Source organism: Nerophis ophidion, linkage group LG04 (genome assembly GCF_033978795.1).
Source record: "Nerophis ophidion isolate RoL-2023_Sa linkage group LG04, RoL_Noph_v1.0, whole genome shotgun sequence".
NCBI classification, from domain to species: domain Eukaryota; kingdom Metazoa; phylum Chordata; class Actinopteri; order Syngnathiformes; family Syngnathidae; genus Nerophis; species Nerophis ophidion.
This window is the reverse complement of record NC_084614.1, coordinates 25,985,957-26,013,956: the sequence shown is the minus strand read 5'-3', so window position 1 is coordinate 26,013,956 and position 28,000 is coordinate 25,985,957. Positions and strand designations below refer to the sequence as shown.

Sequence of the window (28,000 nt, the reverse complement as noted above, 5' to 3'; positions counted from 1 at the left end):
GAACAAATGAACATTATCACATGAATACACAGAAAAGTTGATACTGTTGACTTTTAATATAAAAAAAAACAACAATATACATTGCAAAAATAAATAAATATTAGGAATATTATAGATAACATATATAGATAAAAATAAAATACTGTTGACTAAGTACCGATACCAATTGCCAGATATCGAGAGTTGGTATCGTATTGGTGCAAATGTAAAAGACACTCATTCCTATTACAGACTGACCCAAAATGTTGATCAAATCAAAAGGTGTGTGTGTATCCTTCCAAGTCTTACTCTCCTGTGTCTCTTCTTACCTCTCGTCACCTTTGTCTGCTTTGTCTTCTTAGAAAGAGAGAGCAGGAAAAGGGAAACAGGAAGGATTACCTGGAATTATTGGTATTTGTGGGCCCAAAATAGTCTCATCAAGACCAGTGTCAGTATTCACTTTGCAGGAAAATCCAGAAAACCCACACACCCTTGTTAGAGAAACATTATTTTTATTGAGAGATGTAATACAGTACAAAACATATAAATTAACAACACATTCATGCCTCACATATCAAAATGAATGAAGCACCATATTTGTCCAGCATCCGCTTTAAACAATTAGGTCCCAGCGCACACATTCATTAAGACGGCGATACTTTTGAGGTAGTGCACAGACTCTACACTATTAAAAGTTAGTTTAAATCAACCTTAAGGATGTGATACAGGAGTTCCGTAGAAAGTCTGTTTCACATTATAGCCCATTTTAAACTGTATATACTCCTGAGAGTCCTCTGCAGTGGACATTTGTGTTTTGCATAAGAGTGCTATATCCTCCAAAAGATAAATAGCCCCAAAACAAATGTCCACTACTGAGGACACGTATGTTATCGGTTATCGATTTTGTCATAGCATTTTCTAACACCGATTCTAAAAACAGTGACTGTATTTACATTAAGTGACATTGAACAGTCAAAGAAAGGCACATGATATTATAAGTTTAAGGCTCTTTTCAGCAGTGTTTAAAGGGTTGAATAAATAAATAAATGGGTTGTACTTGTATAGCGCTTTTCTACCTTCAAGGTACTCAAAGCGCTTTGACACTACTTCCACATTTACCCATTCACACACACATTCACACACTGATGGAGGGAGCTGCCATGCAAGGCGCCAACCAGCACCCATCAGGAGCAAGGGTGAAGTGTCTTGCTCAGGACACAACGGACGTGACGAAGTTGGTACTAGGTGGGATTTGAACCAGGGACCCTCGGGATGCGCACAGCCACTCTCCCACTGAGCCACGCCGTCCCTGGTTAAGGTGAGGGTTATTCATGACTGCTGTAAAAGTAGCCTAAAAAATACTTTTTTTGGTCACGTGAATAGAGCCATTACCTTCACAATCAATAAGATGCGGAATTAATTTCATTCTGTACTGGACAAACATCAGACATTTTCATTCAGATATTTTTTAAAGTGGAAAGTAAACTTAAAAGGGACCGTGGCGCAGTAGGAGAGTGGCTGTGCACATCCCGAGGGTCCCTGGTTCAATCCCCACCTAGTACCAACCTCGTCATGTCCGTTTTGTCCTGAGCAAGACACTTTACCCTTGCTCCTGATGGGTGCTAGTTAGCGCCTTGCATGGCAGCTCCCTCCATCAGTGTGTGAATGTGTGTGTGAATGGGTAAATGTGGAAGTAGTGTCAAAGCGCTTTGAGTACCTTGAAGGTAGAAAAGCGCTATACATGTCCAACCCATTTATCATTTATAAATGAGAACAAAAGATAACCGGAGTCTTGCGCATATTTCACAAAACTGATTTTCTGCAGCATATTTTGTTATTTGAAGTGACAAGATTTTTCAAAAAACTGTTTTTGTTTTTTTCAAAACTACTTCTATACTTTTTTTAATACAATGTTAATTCAATTTGATGCAAGTTTTGTACTAAAACGAATTCACAGGAACTACATTGTTCAATAACTGTAGATAGATAGATAGATAGCACTTTATTGATTCCTTCAGGAGAGTTCCTTAAGGAAAAATAAAATTGTATGCAAATAAATAATACATGGGCAGCACGGTGGAAGAGGGTTTAGTGCATCTGCCTCATAATACGAAGGTCCTGAGTAGTCCTGGGTTCAATCCCGGGCTCGGGATCTTTCTGTGTGGAGTTTGCATGTTCTCCCCGTGACTGCGTGGGTTCCCTCCGGGTACTCCGGCTTCCTCCCACTTCCAAAGACATGCACCTGGGGATAGGTTGATTGGCAACACTAAATTGGCCCTAGTGTGTGAATGTGAGTGTGAATGTAGCCTGTCTATCTGTGTTGGCCCTTCGGTGAGGTGGCGACTTGTCCAGGGTGTACCCTGCCCTCCACCTGAATGCAGCTGAGATAGGCTCAACGACCCCCTGCGACCCCCAAAAGGGACAAGCGGTAGAAAATGGATGGATGGATGGATAAATAATACATTTACATATCCACCTGAAAAATATTGGGCCAGGTTCGAAGCCAGAACTTCTGCTCGCAAGACTAGCACTAACACGGCACACCGCATGGGACCTAGTAAATGGCAGGGGAAATGTGCCTTTATATACTTATAAGTGACAGAAATTGGTTGATATAAAGACCCCTGTTATTCAGGTTATTCGCATGTAAACGGGGGCCCTCAGGTTCACGTATCACGGGGCCTTACACATAAAATAACTTAAAGGGGTCATATTAAAATGTTTTTCCTATTTTTAAAACACTTCATTTTTGGCTACATAACATGTAATGATGGTTCTTCAGTAAAAAAATGTTTGCAAAAGAACCCCTCCTTACCACGGCCCCTAGTTTTTAGGTTTCTACCTTTAATTGTGCACTTTGGACATTGATGACCGACACGAGCCATCTGTTTTTTTGAGTGACTTTCGCCACGACACAACATCCCTGATGATATAGCAAGACCAACGACTCACAGGGTTTTTGTGTCGGCGCAATAAGGAGACTATGCGGGTTGATGAGAAAAAGAAAGCAGACGCAATAGATTGCAGGTATGTAACTATACACTGAGGATACACCTCTACAAAGTCTGTATCGCTCTAATGCTAACTACTGGACCTATCCACGTGGATATTGACAGTAAAATGCTTTTATATTCTATATCATGTTAATACTATCATTGCTACTGCTTTGAGCACTTGTACGAGCGACACTGTGAATGTAATAACGGATTATATTACTAACTGGTCCATTGCCAAACACACTAGGCGCTGATCCAATTAATGTTAGTGTTTAGGAAAATCATTCTTTATTTTGTCTAAAATTAGAAGGCTAAGTTAGCTACACAACACATGGAGCTAACATCACTAACATATCGATTACACATTTCTAACCGTTTCTTTGTCTATTGCCATAAATAGTAGTCACCGGGCACGTCATTGAAAGTAGTTTTTCGGAAAATCCATCCATCCAAAGCTTTTCGAGTTGAACGTCCAATGCCTTGAATCATAAAAGTTAAAAGTAAGTATTGCTTTTTTTTTTAACTTCCAACGAGGCTGAAAGTTTATGTAGTGACTTGTGCTGGTTGAAACAACCAACAACACAGCATTTTCGGTCTTTGTGTAATACTTTGGTCAAACCTCCTTCAGACAACAAATGCTAAAACTATATACAAAATGGCGGATTCACACAAAAAACAAACCCCGGGTAAGCCTTTACCATGTATAGCTAAAGGTAGCCGACTATTTTAGAAAAAAAAAATTTTGGGGTTCATTTTCCTCAGTTCCCTGAAGTATTCTATTGCCCCCCACTTTGAAAACCATGGCATTATTTAAAGTGATTAATAAAATGTAATAAGTCAAGCGAAGCGTCCTGCGATGAGGTGGCGACTTGTCCAGGGTTTACACCGCCTTCTGCCCGAATGTGTAAATGTAAATGTAAATGAGTTGTACTTGTATTGCGCTTTTCTACCCCTTTTTAAGGAGCCCAAAGCGCTTAGACAGTATTTCCACCTTCGCCCATTCACACACACATTCACACACTGAATGCAGCTGAGATAGGCTCCAGCGACCCCCCGCTACCCCAAAAAAGGGACAAGCGGTAGAAAATGGATGGATGGAAGTTAAGCGAAGCCATACAAATTGAATTTGCCCTCTGCTGGCCATTCAAAACAATTCATATTTAATTAAGAAAACGTTGCATTGTCGTTTCTTTCTAAAGCCAAAGTTGCATCATTAGCTGCCTTTAAAAGGCCTCTGAGCTCCTCATGTGGGAGGAAGACATTTTCTTTAGCAACTTTCCGCACTGACCCGAATATAAGGCGACTGCGAGATCACAGACCAAATCATATTACAGTCGTACCTCTACTTAAAAGTGCACCAACTTAAGGGTGTTTTGAGATAAGAGCTGTCTCTTGGCTAATTGTTATGCCTTGAGTTGCAAACAAAAATTGTGAGCTAGAAGCATTCCCAAAACATCTGGTCTTACTCGCTAGCATTAGCTAGAGCTCGATATGATTTCATTTTTTGGGAAGGAAAAAAAATAGTGTGAAGGACAGTGCTGAGTACTAGTAATTAAATTTAAAAAATAAATAATTTAAAAACACGAACAAGCCTGCAGCAGACTCAAGCAGTTAGAACGTCTCGCTGCTGGTCTGCCCCCTACTGAAGCAGAATGAGTCTAAAACTAGTCAATGACAATAAAATAATATCTGGACATTTATCCATGAAAATATGGTGCAGCTTTTGATGATGTGTTTGACGGCGAAGCAGCTGATAGGCGCTATCGCAGGAATCCACTCTTCAAGGTAAATGCTGTACATTATTATTATAATACTTCATAAAAATACTGTAGTAGTTTGTAGTACATTCTATTGTATTGTTATTATACAATAATTGCTATGTAAAAGTTAGTGTTTCTTTTTAAAAAGTAGATTACATGTTAAAATAGTGCTGTTTTGAGCAGGTCAAGCACTATTTTCAAATAGTTATAATGGGACACGTTGATCTGACATACAAGTGTTTTGATTTAAGAGGTCTGTCACGGAACCAGTTTAGCTTGTAAATTGAGGTACTACTGTACCTCATATTAGCTGCCCCAAAGTTGTTTAATGACTCTTAAAATTAGATTAGCATCATGACTACGCCTTCGTGTGAGTGCCAAGAAGAAAAGCTCTCTTAGGGAGAAGTCTTTTGGCGCCATCTGCTGGTTTGCATGTTATTCTTCAAAATGGGTTTTGTCTATTGAAATTAAATACGGGTCAAAATGGTAAAACTATGAATAAACGGGTTGCCCTTTTGTTAGAAAAAATGCCTCACATTTGAATTAGAGTTTTTCTACTCTACGCGTTCACATTTGGACCAGTTTTGATGCCCAGTGTTGAACAATGAAGGCTTCTGTCTTAAGGCAAATCCAGCATGCCATTCTCCTCCAGGGCTTTCTGCGTCCTGTCATAGACCACTCCTATGGCCCGGGTCGCCAGGCCCAGTACTGTGCTCAGTTCCTCCTGGTTCTGCACACACACCAACTTGAAGAAGAAGGCCCTCTCAGGCAAAGCGATGAAGGCCAGCTCGGCAGCCCGGCGCACGAACCAAGAGTGGTGGTTGGCCAGGGTGCTCTTATAGGCCTCACGACACAGCTCTGAGGGACTCTGGAGCCGACCTGCTACCGGGATCTCAGCCAACTTTTGCAGGAAGAGCTTCAACCAAAGCAGAGCTCGGTGCAGGCGGAGAAGAGTTCTGCAACCAGAGTCCGTCTGGTGGTGGAAGTCCACTGAGCCTCGCTTTAGCTCCACCCAGATCATGGAGCGCACCGACTGATAAGGACCAGAAACTTGTGAGGGGTGTGAAGTACTTTCAGCTTCTGGATTTACCTCTGCTTCCGGGTTGGCGTCAGCTAAAACAGCCAGCTCACGAATAATAGAAGTCTTGGTTACAATCTCTTTAGAAATAAGGCCAACCATTGGACCCAGAGAATCCATAAACCTAGAAGACACGCAACACATTAAGACAACCATACATAAAGTAATTATTTTTATCTGATGCGCTTACTTTACAAGTTCGTCCCAGCTGGACAGATACGGCTGCAGCAGCACGTCAGAAGTATAGGCCGGTGACGCCAGCAGGTGGTTGAGCAGCAGCGACACCTGGAAGGTCTGTCCGGGGCACACCTCGAGGAGTTGGTTGCCCCCGCTCCCGTTAGAGGCACTGCTGTTGGACAGCTGGTGAGGCTAACAGGAGATGGGGGGGTCGTACGGGTCAGTGGCGCAGGACAAAGAGACAGAATTGAATTCCCTCAAATGATCAATTTGCGGCACTGAATCATGCTGGTTGTGTCTAAATATGGAAATGCTATAGTTACATCATTCACTTGATTGTAGCCTTTGAGACACGCATCCCAGTGGTAATCCAAACTTCCATCTGTAATGAAAGAAAAATTACTAAACATTTTTAGACCTCCGATAACAACAGCAATAGTAAAGTAAAAACACAGTAACTATAGGTATTTGTAGCATATAGTATCCAAATATCATGACTCATTTAGGAAGTACTGAAGACAACATTACCACAACAAGACATTAAAGACACAAATCACTTGAAGTCAACAATAACAACTCACGGCTAAAACACTAAAAGAGATCATGCAATATTCTACACCAGTGGTTCTCAACCTTTTTTCAGTGAAGTACCCTCTGAGAACATTTTGTTAATTCAAGTACCCCCTAATCAGAGCAAAGCCTTTTTGTTTGAATAAAAAAGATAAAGAAGTCAAATACAGCACTATGTCATCAGTTTCTAAATTATTAAATTGTATAACAGTGCAAAATATTGCTCATTTGTAGTGGTCTTTCTTGAACTATTTGGAAAAAAAGATATAAAAATAACTAAAAACTTGTTGCAAAATAAAAAAATGATTCAATAATAAATACATCTGGATTCATGAACTTAATTCTAAACATTTCTTCACAAAAAAAGAAATCTTTGATATCAATATTTATGGATCATGTCCACAAAAAATCTAGCTGTCAACATTAAATATTGCATTGTTGCATTTCTTTTCACAGTTTATGAACTTACATTCATATTTTGTTGAAGTATTATTCAATACATATATTTATAAAGGATTTTTGACTTGTTGCTATTTTTAGAATATTTAAAAAAAATCTCACGTACCCCTTGGCATACCTTCAAGTACCCCCAGGGGTACACGTACCCCCATTTGAGAACCACTGTTCTACACCATAAAGCAAACATTACAACTTCATCAATATCCGGGAATTAGGTGTGTCATTCCTTCAAAATCTTTACACTAGCATTTATTTTTAGTCCCAATGATTTTCTTGTAATTATTCATCCTGAATGCAGCTGAGACAGGCTCCAGCACACCCGCGACCCCGAAAGTGACAAGCGGTAAGGAATGGATGGATGGATATTCATCCCCATTATTTTAACTTATCTCTTCCTTTTATTTTATTTTATTTATAATTAACGATCCATTCCGTTTATTAATATATCAAATTTTAAATACTATTTTCCTCCCATTAATAAACATATATTTTTCACTAAACACAGTACAGGGTATTTAATTATCCACGACCCGAAAGGGAAAAGCGGTAAAAAATGGATGGAGGGATGTTTTATTTTTTTCAACGACTTCCTTTTTTTCACACAGGAAGTGAACAAATTGTCAACATGTTAGATTTACAGTGTGGTTGAAATGATCAGTACACGCTCGTACATCAGAATACTCAAATCTCAAAGCAACCCTGCCCATTGAAATTCAATAAAATCCATTTAATCTGTGCTTGGTCCTCCCAAAACACCACCATTTTAACATGTAAAATGCCTTATAATAAGACAAAAAAAACTCTTAGATAGAAAATACTGTTTGAAAATCATTACAATAGCGTGTACTACAAACAACCACGGTAGTTTTATGTAGTATGTATTAATAGTGCACAGCTTTTACCGCCTTCACTGAATCTCCAAATTCGCCAAATTCGCTTTGTTAGCCCTTTTTTCGAAGCTACTTGTTTTCATAGAGTTGTTGCATGTTTCTCTCGTGTCATCTGACAATGCTGTCTCAGACACCTTTAAGTGACGGACCAGAGAAGTCACTTCCAGGTAACAACACACAGGCGATGTGTTTGTCTGTCAAACAAGGCTGATGTTCGACTAACCAGTTTGTTGAGTCAGGACTACTGACGCAACACAACTAATTGGAACACAGCTTCTTCAGCTTCTAATACTTTTATGGATAATTGGCTGTTAACAGGTACTACATATTTTTTAATTGTTTGTTTATCCGATTTGTTTAAGTGTGTCTCCTCCTATACACTTACTTTCTCAGTTCTGTTGGTTGGAGGGCATGATATCGATCAAAACTTATGTCGGTTTCTTGTGTAATTAAAGCAGGTACAACAAAGTTTAACAATATATTAACTCTTTGTTGGTCTAATGGCCGTTACAAATGTTACTTCAACCAAGAGCAACATTACTCGTAACTCAAAGTATGCGCACAACCTACAGCAGGGGTAGGGAACCTATGGCTCTAGAGCCAGATGTGGCTCTTTTGATGACTACACCTGGCTCTCAGATAAACATTAGCTGACATTGTTTAACACGGTAAGTAAAGAATAATTCCGCTGGTAATCACAGCGTCAAAAACAACGTTCAAAATATAAAACATTCTCATGCATTTTAATCCATCCATCCGGTTTCTACCGCACCAGTTCAATAAGTCGCATTAAAGGTAAGAATGATTTTATTTATTGTTGGTTAGCTTCAGAATAACAATGTTATTAAAAAGAATAAGATAATTATTATACTCTAAAAATGTTGGTATTCGTAGCAAATAGTATCCAACAAATATCATGACTCATTTAAGAAGTACTGAAAACACCATTACCACAACAAGACATTAAAGACACAAATCCCTTGAAGTCAACAATAACAACTCACGGCTAAAACACTAAAAGAGATCATGCAATATTCTACACCAGTGGTCCCCAACCACCCGGGCCGTGGCCCGATTGGTACTGGGCCGCAGTATAATTTTTTATTAATTTTTATTTTAAAAAAAATAAATGTTTTATTTTTTATTTTATTTATTAAATAAACATAAAAAACACAATATACACTTACAATTAGTGCACCAAGCACAAAAACCTCACTTTTTCATGACAAAAACGTCCCTTTTTCATGACAAAGAAGAAAAAAAAAAAAAGGACACCTACCACCCCCCCACCCGGGGCGCGGGAGAAATTATTAAGCGTTGACCGGTCCGCGGATACAAAAAGGTTGGGGACCACTGTTCTACACCATAAAGCAAACATTACAACTTCATCAATATCCGGGAATTAGGTGTATCATTCCTTCAAAATCTTTACACTAGCATTTATTTTTAATCCATCCATCCGGTTTCTACCGCACCAGTTCAATAAGTCGCATTAACGGTAAGACTTATTTTATTTGTTGTTGGTTAGCTTCAGAATAACAATGTTATCAAAAAGAATAAGATAATTATTATACTCTAAAAATGTTGGTCTTACTTAAAAATGCACGCATTTAGTTGTATTCAGTGTTAAAAAAATATATTATATGGCTCTCATGCAAATACCTTTTAAAATATTTGGCTTGTATGGCTCTCTCAGTCAAAAAGGTTCCCGACCCCTGACCTAAAGTGTTACAAAAGGCAGAAACACAGCTTGTATCTCAAATTACTCAAAAGTTAAGGTATCAGCTGAGGTACCAATACACGGTTTCCACACAGATCCCCTGTGCCAGTGAGGGCGTGATCAATATGATGTCACATAATTTGCATAATCAGCTCTGTTGGATATCATTTCTTTAAAATAATTGATTTTCATGAGTTTCATTTCTAATTTTTTCAATAAAACCAGTTATGATACACAGCACAAGCATATTCCATAATGTAGTTTTAGCTGAATTTGACCAAAGAATATTCAACCAAATAGTTAAAGAAACGATTTTAAAAATGTTTCTCGTGCAAGGATGATATGGAGCCAAAACACTGCCTGTAAGCTTTGGTATTGAAAAAAAAAATGGCGTCGTAGAAAAAGTCGTATTTGCAATGTAACATGTTAAATTAAACAAATTAATACATTAAACATCCATTTTCTACCGCTTATACCCAACATGAATATTTAAAAAAATACTATATTTTTTAAAGGATGTTTAGTATATTATGACATGTTTTTCAATGCCAATCTTCAAATATATATTTTTTTGTGTGTTTCATTTCATAGTTTTCATTCAGTTTTTATTTTCAGTTTTTTCAATTTCACATGCGCTTTTCTTTTTTATGATTTCAACTTAATGGCAGTGGTTTGACATGAAAGGCATGCCTTTTTTACATGGACTCGGGCTGCAGATAAAATACCATAGAAGAAGAAAAGAGGACCAAGGGGGCCTTTTGATCGCCGTTTAAAAATATGGACCCGGTTGTGTGATTGCCTGCAGAAAAACGGACTCACCCCTGTGATAGGCTTAGCAAAGATGGACTCACGGACACAATTGGCTGCCATGAAGCTGTTCTGTTTTGTGGGCTAAAGTCACCCCTAGCCCCAGTCTAGCACCGTCCTTGGAAAAAATGCTTTTTTGAGGAACTTTTTTTTAACCCTTTGTGAGGGTTATGATTAATTCTTCATCTAAACTGGTAAGATTATGGACATTCCATCATTCTACATGGCATTGAGAGCAGACATTATACGGTAAGTGAATTTTTAATATGTCCGTAGTTCGTATTTCTTGTTAGCGCTTCTAAAACTTGTAGCTCATCCTTTATAAGGTTTTGGATCATCATTTGTCCAAAAGTAATCGTTGATGGCTCTCATGAAGTTTGCATGAGCGGTAGTGTTGTTGTTAAAGGGAAAAGCAAACGTTGTGATGGGTATGTGAAATTAATATGCTGCCCTAAGCTTAAAAACATGTAAAGAGTAAACATTATTATGAATGTGCCTGTTAGTACATTACATATGTACTTACAATACTGTATGTATATAAAACTTTTAAGGGAAACTGCACTTTTTTCTGAATTTTTCCTATATTTCACAATTACTATGAGAGAAAGGAACACATGTCTTTCTTTTTTTTGGAGGGTGAAGGCGGGAGTTCAAAGATGATAAAAAAACGAACATGCAAGCATACACATGATACATCACGATTTCCAGTTTCTCTTTTTAACATGTTAGAAAAGGAGTAGGAAGAAGCAGAGCTTATTAAATCCTACCCCTTTTCTTTTACTGTACATAACAGTTGCTAAAACTTTTGTTCACTTCCTGTTCTCAATGTAATCACAATATACTCCATAAGTATCACAATAAAAAGAAAATAATAATAATTGGTGAAGTAAGTTATATTCCATACGATGAGATGAGTTAGGTTATTTTGCGAATGAAAGAATGGATGGATGAATAAATTGAGAATGTTTATCAGGATTCTTCTTCTTTGTACTTTGCAAACATTTTAAGTTTGAAGAGTTTTTTGAAGTGGATGATATTAGTACATTGTTTGATGGCTTTGCTTAATCCATTCCATAATTTAATTCCACAAACAGATATACTGAAGGTCTTAAGTGTTGTACGTGCGTACAAATGTTTTAAATTAAAATTTTCTCTAAGATTAGATTCCTCCTCTTTTGTTGAGAAGAATTGTTGTATATTCTTGAGTAGCTGGTTATAGTTTGCTTTGTGTATCATTTTAGCTGTTTGCAAATTCACTATGTCTTGGAATTTCAGCATCTTTGATTCAATAAATAAAGTGTTTGTATGTTCTCTATATCCAACATTATGTATTAATTCAAACTGATCTTTTTTATAACACTGGTTTAAATGTAACTTACTGTAGATATTGGGTTCCACTATGTAAAGCGCTTTGAATCACTAGAGAAAAGCGCTATATAAATATAATTCACTTCACTACACTTCCTACTTCCGGCAACAACTGTATATTCCTTCCTCCGGAAGCAAATGCAAGTGTGTTCTAATCATGGCAGACTTGGTGATAGATAAAGAAGACGACTGTCTTTGGACGAAAGAGGATTTACAACCTTATCTTTTTTAACCTGAATACACAGAGGATGAACTGCCGCTTCTAGAAACGAGCACAAATGACGGGTGAAACGTTGGAGCAGACAGAAGCCGAGAAAAGGTCAGTGTGACTTGATGTAGCAAATGTGGAACTTTGAGCCAAGTTATGCCGAAATAAATGGATTGCATTGTCAAATCAACTGGAAACATCCCCGGCCTGCTGGCCTAAACAGACAACTGCCCATCGAGTGAGTCACTGTAATAAGATACATCCAGCACATCACCGTACAACGATAGTACATATGATGTCTGGGTCGCTGTGTACAAACGAAACATGAAATCATCAATCAATCAATCAATGTTTATTTATATAGCCCTGTGGAGAGACGGAGCTGACCAGCCGACAGCGGGCGAGGACAAACAGCGGTCCTGACCAAAATGGCGGCCAGGAGACGGAGCATGCAGCAGAACAGAGAGGTAGGGCACGCCTGGAGCGACACTGCAGCCATCAGAGTCAGGTGCGTACACAACACACCTGCTCTCAATCCCTGCATATTCTGCTGCAGCATAAAAGGGGAGAGGGAGGAGCAATCGTGGCAGAAGTAGGAGAGTAAACGACAACCGGCAACAAAGACCACGACAGCGACGAGATCGACCCAGACCAAGATGAGCCCCCGTGAAAGACGCAGCCACTGGCCACCGAAAGGTGCGCCGCGACGAGCAGGAAGAAACGGCGCACTAGAAATTAGAGCGACCGACAGACAAGAAAATGTGTTTTTTGAAATAATAAACCAGAGTCAAACCTGTTACAATGTGTCTTGCATCGATCGTCACTGCAACATGATGACGGCTGGAGGCCTGTCACAGTGGCGCCCACGTGGGAAAGACCGTCGGAAGCGGAGGACGATGACGTCATCTGGGCCCTCGTCGCAAGGCTGCTTGAAGAAAAGCGTCAGGAAACCCAGATGCTGCAAGCGCTGATGGATCAGATGGGGGGGAGGCGGTGAGTGCACCCCCGGAGAAAAAGCCGAGGAAGACACCGGGGAAGCCGGCGCCAAGACCGTTCACTGGGAAGGCGGGGCTGGACAGGTGGCAGTAGCGTCGGCAGACCAACAGGGCAAGCTGACGGCCAAAGGGAGGGAGGCAATGCCGAGGACGGCCGCGGGACCCACCTCAGCGCCCCGCCGTCGTCTCGTCCCGCGATGGGGGGGTTCGAAAGGACCGAATCCCCCAGTCAGGACAGAGATAAAGAAGAATTTGAAGATGAAGAAAAAGGCAAAGGAACTCAAGAAATTGAGAAAGAAGAAATGCCTGAAGGACTTCAGGGAAATGATGAGGACAAGGAAAAAGTCAAAATTACTCAAGAAATTGAGAATGAAGAAATGCGGGAAGATGAAGACAAAGTCGAAGAGATTCAAGAAATTGAGAAAGACAAAATAATTGAAGAAATTCGAGAAGATGATGAAGAAAATGATGAAGGTGAAAAAGAAGTTGAAGTAACTCAAGAAATTGAGAAAGAAGAAGAAATACTTGGAGAAATGCAAGAAAAGGACGAAGAAGAAGTCAAAGAGGACAAAGGAAAAGTTAAACAAGAAGAAGTGGAAGGAACTCACGAAATTGAGAAAGAAGAAGAAATACTTCGAGAAATGCAAGAAAAGGACGAATAAGTCAAAATGGACAAATAAAAAGTTAAACAAGAAGAAGTGGAAAGAACTCAAGAAATTGAGAAAGAAGAAGATGAAGCTGATGAGGAAGAGGAAGATGATGACGATGATAAAGAAGAGCATGGTGAGGATGAGCCGGAGCATGATGATGATGAGGAGGATGAAGAGGACAAGGAAGACAAAGACAAAGAAATGGAGGTAGGAAAAGACAAAGAAAAAGTCGAAGAGGATGAAGAAGCGGGAATGCAACCACAAGACGAAGAGGTGTCAGAGAAAGAGGACAAGGTCGCCTTGGTGGAGGAAGCGCCAGAAAAAGAGAAGACAGGGATCCGCAGCAGGTTTTTTTTCCCGCTCCTTCAAAAAAAGGAGGGGGGGGGGGGGGGCGGGGAGTAAGCTCAGCCGGACTGAAGCCCGGCTTAAGTTTTGCGATGGAGGCCTGTGGAGGGACGGAGCCGACGAGCCAACAGCGGGCGAGGACAAACAGTAGTCCTGACCAGGATGGCGGCCAGGATGGCGGCCAGGAGGCGGAGCATGCAGCAGAACGGAGAGGCGGGGCACGCCTGGAGCGACACTGCAGCCATCAGAGTCAGGTACACAACACACCTGCTCTCAATCCCTGCATTTTCTGCTGCAGCATGAAAGAGGAGAGGGAGGAGCAATCGTGGCAGAAGTAGGAGAGTAGACGACAACCGGCAACATAGACCACGAGAGCGATGAGATTGACCAAGACCAAGATGAGCCCCCGCGGAAGACACAGCCACCGGCCACCGAAAGGTGCGCCGTGACTAGCAGGAAGAAACGGTGCACTAGAAATTGGCGCGACCGACAGGCAGGAAAATGTGTTTATTGAAATAATAAACCAGAGTCAAACCTGCTACAATGCGTCTTGCATCGATCGTCACTGCAACCCACATGATGACGGCTGGAGGCCTGTCAAAAGCCCTAAATCACAAGTGTCTCAAAGGGCTGCATAAACCACAACGACATCCTCGGTAGAGCCCACATAAGGGCAAGGAAAAACTCACCTCAGTGGGACGTCGACAATGATGACTATGAGAAACCCTGGAGAGGACCGCATATGTGGGCTCTGAGAATCACTAATAAGCCGGAGTCCTTTGAATGCAGATTTCTTGCCGGGACATATGGTACAATATAGGCTGGAGCTAGACCGTGTAGTATTTTATATGTTAGTTGTAAAACCTTAAAGTCACATCTTAAGTGCACAGGAAGCCAGTGCAGGTGAGCCAGTACAGGCGTAATGTGAACAAACTTTCTTGTTCTTGTCAAAAGTCTAGCAGCTGCATTTTGTACCAACTGTAATCGTTTAATGCTAGACATGGGGAGACCCGAAAATAATACGTTACAGTAATCGAGATGAGACGTAACAAACGCATGGATAATGATCTCAGCGTCGTTAGTGGACAAAATGGAGCGAATTTTAGTGATATTACGGAGATGAAAGAAGGCCGTTTTAGTAACGCTTTTAATGTGTGACTCAAACGAGAGAGTTGGGTCGAAGATAATACCCAGATTCTTTACCGAGTCGCCTCGTTTAATTGTTTCGTTGTCAAATGTTAAAGTTGTATTATTAAATAGAGCTCGGTGTCTAGCAGGACCGATAATCAGCATTTCCGTTGTTTTGGCGTTGAGTTGCAAAAATTTGGCGGACATCCATTGTTTAATTTCATTAAGACACGCCTCCAGCTGACTACAATCCGGCGTGTTAGTCAGCATTAGGGGCATGTAGAGTTGGGTGTCATCAGCATAACAGTGAAAGCTGACACCGTATTTGCATATGAAGTCACCTAGCGGAAGCATGTAGATGCTGAAGAGTGCAGGGCCAAGGACCAAACCCTGGGGAACTCCACACGTTACCTTAACATAGGCCGAGGTCACGTTGTCATGGGAGACGCACTGCATCCTATCAGTAAGATAAGAGTTAAACCAAGACAGGGCTAAGTCTGACATACCAATTCGTGTTTTGATATGCTCTAATAAAATATTATGATCGACGGTATCGAAATGTGGGCTAATACTTTACAGATACAGTAATATGATTGTTCATGTTTTCCAATCAGTACATATTGATGTCCTATCACATTATGGTATGTATTAAAAACTCAAAAGCCATTCAGATGTTGACCCAAAATGCTAGTTTACCTGTTTCCGTAGCTAGTTTGCGGAAAATTCCGCAGCATGTCCAATGTCTTGACGCTAGAAAAAGGGTTTTTCAGTGTTCGCAAAAACAATGTTCCTACAGCATGTTTTCTTTCACAGGTTTCGAAACGTAAATAAAGTATTGTTGGCGGTTTCTAGATGCATATATGAAGTGATTTAGAGAGAGAGTGGATTGCTCCGATTAGCTGCATTGCTAGCCATCCAAAACGAGCTGATATTTACTGTAGAAGTGAAAATGCAAAAAAAAAAACCTTTCCACTTCTTACCTCTCATTGGGATTGTGAATGATTGGCAAAAGCCAAACAAAAGTGCAGCTCCCCTTCAATGGAGGTTTTTTTTATTTTAGTGCTTTATAGACGGAATACAGTGATTCCCATTACCTCCATTGTTAGCTGACTTTTGCTAACATTTATTTACTAGTTATGGAAAAGAAAAAAACATGTGTGATTGTCTTATAATAAGGATTGTGAACAATAGGCAAATAAAAAAAAAAAAGGCAGTTCATCTTATTTTTAGGGTGTGGCGGCTTTTATTTTGTGCGGGGCACCGCCACAATCATTTACATTTAGGGGAAACCCTGCACTGTAATGTGGAGAAGGTTTGGATTAAATATGAGCTTTTACTTCTTCCTACTCCTTTTCTGACAAGTATTGTGCAATTGTCATCACTTAAAGCACCTTGTTGATGCAACATGTCTAATTTTTGGTACTTTTGTGTGTGTAACTTGATTTAATAATTATTGTTAGTTTATTAAGGATCCTCATTAGTCTACAATGTTAAATAGTAAAACATTTTCTATTTAACATTGCTGAGCTGATATATCTTGTTTTTTTACACTTCTGAGTTTCATTTGCAGGTATGCATTAAATTCAGTTTGTCCCAGATGGTTGCTGTAATCAGAAAGTAGACTCTGCCATTAAGTTGAATGTGCCAGTCTTGTCTTTTATTTAGCTCTTCATAGTGTAAGTATAATACTTACGGCACACCAACTGTGTGACTGTAACATGCACCTTAGTTGTCAGTTTGACTGCCAAGTTTGAGAGTGTTTTAAATCGCTATGTAAAATCATTCATGCTAATTAGCAGCATGTATATTGCATATCCAAATTAGCTTCGAGCTAGCGCATTTTTAGAAATAGAGCCTTATTTTTGAGCACTTTCTCTTAGGCTGCTCTGTTTCTTGGCATGTAAAACTGCAACATTACCTAGATGCAGTTTGTTTGTTTGTTTGGTACTTAAGTACATAATTTAGTACCCATCCTATTATAGATAGATGCATAGATGGATTGATTTTAACAGCTACCATGTAATACAAACAAATGGATCATGTATAAACAATGTGAAGTTAAAGTTAAAGTACCTACGATTGTCACACACACACTAGGTGTGGCGAAATTATTATCCGCATTTGACCCATCACCCATCACCCTTGCTCACCCCCTGGGAGGTTAGTGAGCAGTAGCGGCCGGGAATCATTTTTGGTGATTTAACCCCCAATTTCAACCCTTGATGCTGAGTCTCAAGCAGGGAGGTAATAGTTCCCATTGTCTAAACCTTAGTGGGTCAATTTTCTAAACAAATATATACTTTTCTAAATGATTATCTTTCAGTGTTGAATGTTGAATGCATCATATTTCAGCGCACTTGAGCAACTTGTAGTAAGTTTAGTCCATGCGTAGGATTGCCTGACATATCTGTACCATCCAAAGCCACAAAAGCAGCCATTGAGTCCAATTCAGTGGGCGACGTCAACAGCCCAGTTCTCCAGATCATCCCGCTCCTAACCTCATCTCCGTGTGACATTTTGTGACTGTCGTGACAAGAGGTCATAAGGTCTGCGTTGACATAGAGATTAAAAGGAGCCTCTAGTTAATTATTGCTCAGGTTTTCCCACCTTTAAACTGAATTGTCGGCATACAATGTTGACATAGGCTTGTTTAACTATCTAATCTGACTTGCAGCAACACAGAAAGTCGTTATAACCTTGACATTCACTAATATATGTACAGAAAAAACTAAGTCTGTGTAATTTCACCTTAAAGTTTCAGGTGAAAGTTTTGGCACATCAACATCATTAGTTTAAGGTTTAAAATGATGATGTTGATGTGCCAAAACTAGTGCTGTCAAGTGATTTTTTTATTTTTATTTTTAAATTGAACACACTTTTGAATTTGGATTGACAATGGTTATTCACGGGTTATTACTCGCTTGGTTATCCTAAATTACCTTAAAAAAATACCCCAGTATTTGGACATAGATGCAATTTTATTGTCACAATGTCACACAGGAACATTAATTAAATGATAAAATAAATGATAAATGGGATTGTACTTGTATAGCGCTTTTCTACCTTCAAGGTACTCAAAGCGCTTTGACACTACTTCCACATTTACCCATTCACACACACATTCACACACTGACGGAGGGAGCTGCCATGCAAGGTGCTAACCAGCACCCATCAGGAGCAAGGGTGAAGTGTCTTGCTCAGGACACAACGGACGTGACGACGTTGGTACTAGATGGGGATTGAACCAGGGACCCTCGGGTTGCGCACGGCTACTCTCCCACTCTGCCACGCCGATTAATACGCTAAGATTAATTACATCAGTTAACTCGTTTTGACTGCCTGAGCTAAAAACATGTGTCTAGTCTATTGTAATTCATTCCAACTCATACTTAACAATTTATACTCCTCAAATTACAGTGCTTACCATATTTATTACACTGCTTGTATAAATAATTTAGAAACATGTAATTTATTTAAGAATAATCTGAATTAAGAAATAATAATAATAATGATCTTTACTATGCTTTTTTTTTGTAAAATAGTAAAAAAAAAATGTATTCATGGATCTTAGAAATAACTCTAATTTACTATTTTGAATAAGAACATATATTTTTGGTTAAAGACCCTCTACATACTGGTGTATTAACTATTACAAAAACTGAAAATATTTTGTTGGTATATACTAGCACTGTCAAAGGGTATTTAAAAAAATAAAAATCTGGATAATCACACTTTTACTACGGATTAAGCATGATTAATCACAGGTTATTACTTGCATACATAGCTCAAATTAACTAAAAAAAAGACCCCAATATTTGGACACAGATGCAATTTTACTGTCAGAATGTCACTTTTTTCTAAATGTTTGAATCGAATGCATAATCAATATGATAATAAATTGTGATCAAGCACGAGTTACCTCGTTATTTGTGTATTTCGTTCCAACATATACTCGATAACTCACAGTATACTCCTCCAAATGCTTGACAAATTTCCTACACAACCTATTTTTAAAATACTTATGTTTATTGCTGTTTATTTAAACAACATTTGAAAATGTTTTGTAAAACAGTATGTTTTTCAATATAATTGTGTTTAAATACTTGTGTAATAGCCATTACTCTATTACTATTACTGTAATTATTACTAGAGATGTCCGATAATGGCTTTTTTTTCCCGATATCCGATATTCCGATATTGTCCAATCGTGGTCACTCCGTGATCACGTACGACCGCCAGACACTTCTGGATGTGGACGAATCGGGCCGTTTTGGACTGATAGACGCGGGCGTGCTAAACATGCTAACTAGCATGGGAATACATCGGCGGCTACATCCAGCGGCCTGTGAAGCAGGGGAGTCTAGTAGCAGCGGGTGCCGTCTACGGAGCAGACGCCAGCGGTGTGTTCGGAAACGCGGATGCCGAGCGGGGCTAAAAACAAAGCAGAAGGCTAATCCCCACAGAACACCACTTTCCTCCATCCCGAAGACGGATTTAGATGGAAAATGCGAGACTACTGGTCTGGGTAAGGAGTCAGTTAAATTAGAACAAGTTTTTTCTGCTTTGAGTGTTTCAGAGTTGGACATGTGTTTTACTGAGGTGGCTAACTATGATGCGTGCAGTTTATCAAAGCAACAAACAAACAATCGGAAAATCCCCGTTACTGAGATGGTTAACCATGATGTGTGCAGTTTATCAAAGCAACAAACAAACAATCGGAAAATCCCCGTTACTGAGGTGGCTAACCATGATGCGTGCAGTTTATCAAAGCAACAATCAAACAATCGGAAAATTCCTGTCGTATCAATTCCTAGATATGGTCGTAACTATACTAAATGCACTGGGCATAATAAACACAACATTATTAATATTGCTACTACGGATAATTTGATCAAAAATTCCCTAAAACAGCCCACTACCTATAATATAGGTTTTTTAAACATAAGATCATTGTCTCCTAAAACGTTGTTAGTTAATGATATTATCAGAGACAACAATCTTAACGTCATCGGTCTCAGCGAAACCTGGCTTAAACCAAACGACTTTTTTGCGCTAAATGAGGCATGTCCTCCTAACTTTACACATGCGCATATTGCCCGTCCGCTCAAAAGGGGTGGGGGGGTCGCACTAATATACAACGAAAACTTTAACCTTAGTCCTAACATAAATAATAAATATAAATCGTTTGAGGTGCTTACTATGAGGTCTGTCACACCGCTGCCTCTACACCTGGCTGTTATCTACCGCCCCCCAGGGCCCTATTCGGACTTTATTAATGAATTCACAGAGTTCGTTGCTGATCTAGTGACACACGCCGATAATATAATCATAATGGGGGACTTTAATATCCATATGAATACCCCATCGGACCCACCGTGCGTAGCGCTCCAGACTGTAATTGATAGCTGTGGTCTCACACAAATAATAAATGAACCCACGCATCGCAACGGTAATACGATAGACCTAGTGCTTGTCAGGGGCATCACCGTTTCCAAAGTTACGATACTCCCGTATACTAAAGTATTGTCCGATCATTACCTTATAAAATTCGAGGTTCAGACGCATGTTCGTCAAACTAATAATAATAATACCTGCTATAGCAGCCGCAACATTAATACAGCCACAACGACAACTCTTGCTGACCTACTGCCCTCGGTAATGGCACCATTCCCAAAGTATGTGGGCTCTATTGATAACCTCACTAACAACTTTAACGACGCCCTGCGCGAAACCATTGATAACATAGCACCGCTAAAGTTAAAAAAGGCTCCAAAAAAGCGCACCCCGTGGTTTACAGAAGAAACTAGAGCTCAGAAATTATTATGTAGAAAGCTGGAACGCAAATGGCGCACGACTAAACTTGAGGTGCACCATCAAGCATGGAGTGATGGTTTAATAACTTATAAACGCATGCTTACCTTAGCTAAAGCTAAATATTACTCAAATCTCATCCACCGTAATAAAAACGATCCTAAATTTTTGTTTAGTACGGTAGCATCGCTAACCCAACAAGGGACTCCTTCCAGTAGCTCCACCCACTCAGCTGATGACTTTATGCAATTCTTTAGTAAGAAAATTGAAGTCATTAGAAAGGACATTAAAGACAATGCGTCCCAGCTACAACGGGGTTCTATTAACACTGACACGATTGTATATACGGCGGATACTGCCCTCCAAAATAGTTTCTCTCGTTTTGAGGAAATAACATTAGAGGAATTGTTACAACGTGTAAATGGAATAAAACAGACAACATGTTTACTTGACCCTCTTCCTGGGAAACTGATCAAGGAGCTCTTTGAATTATTAGGTCCATCAGTGCTAAATATTATAAACTTATCACTCTCCTCGGGCAGTGTTCCCCTAGCATTCAAAAAAGCGGTTATTCATCCTCTTCTTAAAAGACCTAACCTCGATCCTGACCTCATGGTAAATTACCGACCGGTGTCTCACCTTCCCTTTATTTCAAAAATCCTTGAAAAAATTGTTGCGGAGCAGTTAAATGAACACTTAGCGTCTAACAATCTATGTGAAACCTTTCAATCCGGTTTCAGGGCAAATCACTCCACGGAGACAGCCCTCGCAAAAATGACTAATGATCTATTGCTAACGATGGATTCTGATGCGTCATCTATGTTGCTGCTCCTCGATCTTAGCGCTGCTTTCGATACCGTCGATCATAATATTTTATTAGAACGTATCAAAACACGAATTGGTATGTCAGACTTAGCCCTGTCTTGGTTTAACTCTTATCTTACTGATAGGATGCAGTGTGTCTCCCATAACAATGTGACCTCGGACTACGTTAAGGTAACGTGTGGAGTTCCCCAGGGTTCGGTCCTTGGCCCTGCCCTCTTCAGCATCTACATGCTGCCGCTAGGTGACATCATACGCAAATACGGTATTAGCTTTCACTGTTATGCTGATGACACCCAACTCTACATGCCCCTAAAGCTGACCAACACGCCGGATTGTAGTCAGCTGGAGGCGTGTCTTAATGAAATTAAACAATGGATGTCCGCTAACTTTTTGCAACTCAACGCCAAAAAAACGGAAATGCTGATTATCGGTCCTGCTAGACACCGACCTCTATTTAATAATACAACTCTAACATTTGACAACCAAACAATTAAACAAGGCGACACGGTAAAGAATCTGGGTATTATCTTCGACCCAACTCTCTCCTTTGAGGCACACATTAAAAGCGTTACTAAAACGGCCTTCTTTCATCTCCGTAACATCGCTAAAATTCGCTCCATTCTGTCCACTAAAGACGCTGAGATCATTATCCATGCGTTTGTTACGTCTCGCCTCGACTACTGTAACGTATTATTTTCGGGTCTCCCCATGTCTAGCATTAAAAGATTACAGTTGGTACAAAATGCGGCTGCTAGACTTTTGACAAGAACAAGAAAGTTTGATCACATTACGCCTGTACTGGCTCACCTGCACTGGCTTCCTGTGCACTTAAGATGTGACTTTAAGGTTTTACTACTTACGTATAAAATACTACACGGTCTAGCTCCATCTTATCTTGCCGATTGTATTGTACCGTATGTCCCGGCAAGAAATCTGCGTTCAAAGGACTCCGGCTTATTAGTGATTCCCAAAGCCCAAAAAAAGTCTGCGGGCTATAGAGCGTTTTCCGTTCGGGCTCCAGTACTCTGGAATGCCCTCCCGGTAACAGTTCGCGATGCCACCTCAGTAGAAGCATTTAAGTCTCACCTTAAAACTCATTTGTATACTCTAGCCTTTAAATAGACTCCCTTTTTAGACCAGTTGATCTGCCGTTACTTTTCTTTTTCTTCTATGTCCCACTCTCCCGTGTGGAGGGGGTCCGGTCCGATCCGGTGGCCATGTACTGCTCGCCTGTGTATCGGCTGGGGACATCTCTGCGCTGCTGGTCCGCCTACGCTTCGGATGGTTTCCTGCTGGCTCCGCTGTGAACGGGACTCTCGCTGCTGTGTCTTGGATCCTCTTTGGACTGGACTCTCGCGACTGTGTTGTATCCATTGTGGATTGAACTTTCACAGTATCATGTTAGACCCGCTCGACATCCATTGCTTTCCTCCTCTCTAAGGTTCTCATAGTCATCATTGTCACCGACGTCCCACTGGGTCATCATTGTCACCGATGTCCCACTGGGTGTGAGTTTTCCTTGCCCTTATGTGGGCCTACCGAGGATGTCGTGGTGGTTTGTGCAGCCCTTTGAGACACTAGTGATTTAGGGCTATATAAGTAAACATTGATTGATTGATTGATTGATTAATTACCGATTCCGATATCAACCGATACCGATAAATACAGTTGGGGAATTAACACATTATTATGCCTAATTTTGTTGTGATGCCCCGCTGGATGCATTAAACAAAGTAACAAAGTTTTCCAAAATAAGAGAACAACTTCAACTCAAGTTATGGAAAAAGGTGCCAACATGGCACTGCCATATTTATTATTGAAGTCACAAAGTGCATTATTTTTTTTAACATGCCTCAAAACAGCAGATTGGAATTTGGGACATGCTCACCCTGAGATAATCCTAATACCCACTACAACTCTGGGAAATACTATACTTTGACTTTCACAAAGTGCATTATTATTATTTTTTTAAACATGCCTCAAAACAACAGCTACAAAAACAATGTAGGCACACAGCTCCAGTCCAGAGTATACCAGAGTAAAAAAGTAAACAATGACATATTCCTACTTTAGTAGACTGCCTGGTATACTGTATAACAAGAAATTATAAACTGGGCTCAACCTGCCCTGCTCTAATGTATTTGTATGAGTAACACAAATGTGCTGCAAGGTAGTGGTGAGTGCTTGAAGTGGCCTAGAAGTCAGCCACAGCTTCTGAAATGCTGCATTGAGACAGGGCACCTCCTTTCACTGCAAACTGCTTTCGGTGTTTGCTTTTCATCCATCTTCCGCTTCTATTCATCGTGTATCTCTTTATGATTTTTGAAGAGGTGGGAGATCAAATGTATTGTATTAAAGGAAGACTTCTTGGGTCCTCCTCACATAACCAATGTTTTGCAGTCATTGCAAATAACCAGTTTTTCATCCATCAGACACACTTTAAAATAATCCCAAACCATAACCATGGTGTCGTTAGTCACCGAGCGAGCTTGCTTGTTAGCCACGGCTACAGCACCGGCAACAACACACTCTTGTTGTTGTTATGCTCCGCTCGCGGCAGTTTGATGAGGTCATCAAGCGTCGCCAGTAAACCTCTCATGCTGCTGTCGTCAACTCCTGTGTTGTGTGTGGGAGAGAGGAGAGGCGAGAGGCTGCTGACTGGAAGACGCAACTGCTCTGTACTGCTCCCTCCGTCCGTGTTTTACTGGATATGTACCGCTCCGTATAGCGGCGTTTCAAAAAGTCATTAATTTTACTTTTTGAAACCGATACCGATAATTTCCGATATTTCATTTTAAAGCATTTATCGGCCGATATTATCGGACATCTCTAATTAATATTATTATTCTCTGTTTTGTGTGAATGTTATTGTCGTTTGATTGCATGTATACACTAACCTGTCTGGGGACCAGAGGCGGATTTTAGTCTTTGGCTAAAACCTGACATATCCATCCATCCATTTTCTACCGCTTATTCCCTTTCGGGGTGGCGGGGGGCGCTGGCGCCTATCTCAGCTACAATCGGGCGGAAGGCGGGGTACACCCTGGACAAGTCGCCACCTCATCGCAGGGCCAACACAGATAGACAGACAACATTCACACTCACATTCACACACTAGGGCCAATTTAGTGTTGCCAATCAACCTATCCCCAGGTGCATGTCTTTGGAGGTGGGAGGAAGCCGGAGTACCCGGAGGGAACCCAGCCCCAAACCTGACATATTTAAGTACTATATATGTTCAATAATATGTGCTGTCTCAAGTTTAAATAAATAAATCAAATTAAAATTACAAAAACAACAAAATATTTTCATATGTATACTAATGCTGTTAATATGGGGGGGCTTTCTGTATACGTGTTATAGTCAGAATGAAAGTACCAGCAACTCATGCAGTGGTTTGTCCGGATGAAAAAGTTTGGGTTCTCAATTGTTTTTCAATTTGAGGGGGTGTGAAAAATATCTGTGCCATGGTGGAGGGGCGCGAAAAAAACATATCTCTTCAAAAATGGCCCATGCCAATTAAGTAATTGACTTCATGATACGTATTTCATTCTCGTCCCCTGCCAGGTCAAATAAAAGCTGGTGGTAATAAAATATGTAATGTAATGAGCACGTGTATCGCCCATGCTTGCCGTGCAACCACCGCATGACACATGTGACACATTCCTGATCAGACATTACATTCTTAGCAAGACAGAGGTTGTATAGATTAATTGCATACAGAAGGGTGGGGGGAGAGAGAGAGAAAATACTCACGAAGCCAGAGGGAGCCAAGGAAGAGGAGCAGAATTAAGATAGCTGCAGCAGCCTTGCTCTTCACACCCATGTTGAAGTCCACTTTTGCTGTGTTGCTGATCTTAAATCCTCCTTGTCTCACTTGAATCCTTTGCACTGCCTGTCGCCACAACTACTTTCTTACCCTGCAAAGCCCACCAGCCCACCCCTTTGCCCCTTAAATCTTTCATTCTCCTCCCCAAAGCCTCACATCAAAAGTCGCTTCCTTCAAAAGACCTCCACAAGCTGCGCTCTTCTCCTTCCCGTTGATCTAACGTGTCCTCTCCTGCCTGCCTTTGTGTCCAAAAGATCTCTTGACTGCTGTTGCTCAACGAGAGAGGGTCCAAAGATCAGCAGTGTTTGGCTGATAAGCAGAGCCAACGCAGCGTGTCCGCCAGTAACCCTTCTTCTTCTTCTTCTTCTTCTTCCACATGCATCTCCTGCTGTGCACGTGCGAGATCCCTAGTCAGTTTGAGCAAACACTTACGTTCCCTCCTCCCAAAGACACCCTCCCTATTCTCCCTCGCTCTGTTTCACTCCCACCTCCTCACACTTACACACGGACCATTAAGAGCACTACAACCATCACCATACATCACATCCTGGACAACATGAAGGTTTTTAGTCCAAAAGGAATCATATTCTGCCTTTCTTTTTTCTATTAATCAAGCAGAGGACCACCTTTGTCAATGCCTTCGAAAGCACTTCCAAGCTGTTATTGGAAGGATTTTTGTCCAGTACTGCTATCCCCTCTCTGCAATAATCTCAGGGAACTCTCTTTATCCTAGGTTTTGCCTCAAACAAGGGGAGCAAGAACAGACGTTGAACTCTAAACGCTCAAGCAGAACCACATGTGAGGGACTTTGCAATGGTATTTCTCAGCGGAGAAACGGGTAAGAAGTGAAAGCATTCATGACTTGGTTGGGAGGGGCTGGTCATGCGCCCTTTATTCTGTGCAACCAATGGATGATCCCCAGCTGAAACAGGCGGTAGTGGACGAGGGGAGACTGAATCACAGTGGGAAAACATGTGACCTGCTAAGAAGATCACAGTGTACAAAGAACTGGACCTGTGATTTACATTCTAATGCATTAAACATGTTGTTGCTATAGCACAGTTTGCCATCGCGCAATGCTGCTACGTTAAAACATGTGGCCGTACGGGTTGGTTTATGTATGGGGGGTTCAGGAGAGCAAGAAAGAGGCGTTTCATCATTGTCAGATACTGTATATCCCCCGACCAGATTTTACACCACCCTGTGGCGGCAGAGCGTTGCTCCAGGAAGAAAAATAATCTCCAGTTTCAAAACATTAAAACACACTGTTGTACAAGTGGCTTTTTTTGTTTGGGTTAAGATCGCCTTTCTATATGTTGTACACAATATTGGGGCCATTCCACCACACCAACTTTAACTTTAACTTTAACTTTAACTTTAACTTAACTTTTAATTTGCGGCCTTAGGAAGTCAATTACAAATGTCCAGATCAACATGTTTGGCCTCCGATCCTGATCCGATTTTGAGTCTGAATCCGATACTTTAAAAATAGATTATATTGTAAAAGTCAAAATGTTTTACAGCAAGTAACTATAAGTAAACAGAATAACACATTTTTAAAGCACATCTTTAACATGAACACGAAGCCTAGACTGACTTCAAAGACAGCCAAAGCAAGTGATGTCCTCAGCATGGTGTTATCTAAGTCAGGTAAACATGAGGCAACCTGAATCAAATACAAAACAGTTTGCATGGAGCGATCATAAATCCGGCACCAAACAAACAGCGTGGCTGGTATTTAAAGCCCCCTGATTAGTGATCAGCGACAGGTAAGTGTCCTGATCAGCAATCAGGGGCAGGTGTGCTCAATCACTGTTTCCAGCAACGAGTGACTACCGAGGATTAAGGAGTGCTGAAAATACTAAACACAGGAACACTATGATAAAACCCAATCAAGGAATGCCCTTATGCAACAGGTCATGACAAGTACAATCTTTAACCATGTAAACACTGGGACACATCTGCGGTAAAAATCCCAAGGTTTCTTCTTTTTCTTAGATCAGGCTTCTGAAGTGATTCAAATCAGGAGTTGTCATTGTGGTTTGTGAATTCCTTTTACTTACTTGTGATTAAGGGCTATATGAAAAAAATGTGATTGATTGAAAGTGTAATGATGATCGACGATCAGTTCTAAAAGGCAAATATTTGCCCCGGATTCCATCCCATGATTGGGATCGGGAGATCTGTAGTGTAAATTCATAATGACATGAACTGTAAAATTAATTTTCTAATGAAGCAAAGTCTTCTGCACATTGATCTAATTGAATATTCAATAAATACAATTTAATATGTTAATTTAAATTACCTGGACACTGGAACACAGGAAAAATATGAAATTGCCTCCTAAAATTTGACTTTAACATGATATGTTTGTAGAGTACATAGTACTCTTTATCAGAACTGCA

General features: G+C 40.4%; 2 protein-coding genes across 2 annotated transcripts in view; one reads left to right on the top strand and one right to left on the bottom strand.

Moving 5' to 3' along the window:
* Positions 1-130: 130 nt before the first annotated feature.
* On the bottom strand, positions 131-26,400 carry gltpd2b (glycolipid transfer protein domain containing 2b). Its single transcript, XM_061897666.1, has 4 exons — positions 25,523-26,400; positions 6,314-6,372; positions 6,004-6,182; positions 131-5,937 (listed from the first exon to the last, which is right to left on the bottom strand). Exons 1-4 carry the CDS (start codon positions 25,590-25,592, stop codon positions 5,355-5,357), a joined length of 891 nt encoding a protein of 296 aa, XP_061753650.1. The 5' UTR covers positions 25,593-26,400; the 3' UTR covers positions 131-5,354.
* The window catches only part of chrne (cholinergic receptor, nicotinic, epsilon), a 66,525-nt gene continuing 46,623 nt past the window's right edge, over positions 8,099-28,000 (top strand). The window contains exon 1 of the mRNA XM_061897663.1: positions 8,099-8,227. Within this exon, the coding sequence (XP_061753647.1) occupies positions 8,206-8,227 (22 nt within the window). The 5' untranslated portion in view covers positions 8,099-8,205. The remainder of the gene's footprint in view (positions 8,228-28,000) is intronic.

Coding starts and splice junctions, on each gene's coding strand:
- gltpd2b (XM_061897666.1), bottom strand. CDS start 25,592: ATGGGTGTGAAGAGCAAGGCTGCTGCAGCTATCTTAATTCTGCTCCTC. Junction 6,183..6,313: donor GCTACAATCAAGTGAATGAT/GTAACTATAGCA, acceptor ATCTCCTGTTAG/CCTCACCAGCTGTCCAACAG. Junction 5,938..6,003: donor AGCTGGGACGAACTTGTAAA/GTAAGCGCATCA, acceptor CGTGTCTTCTAG/GTTTATGGATTCTCTGGGTC.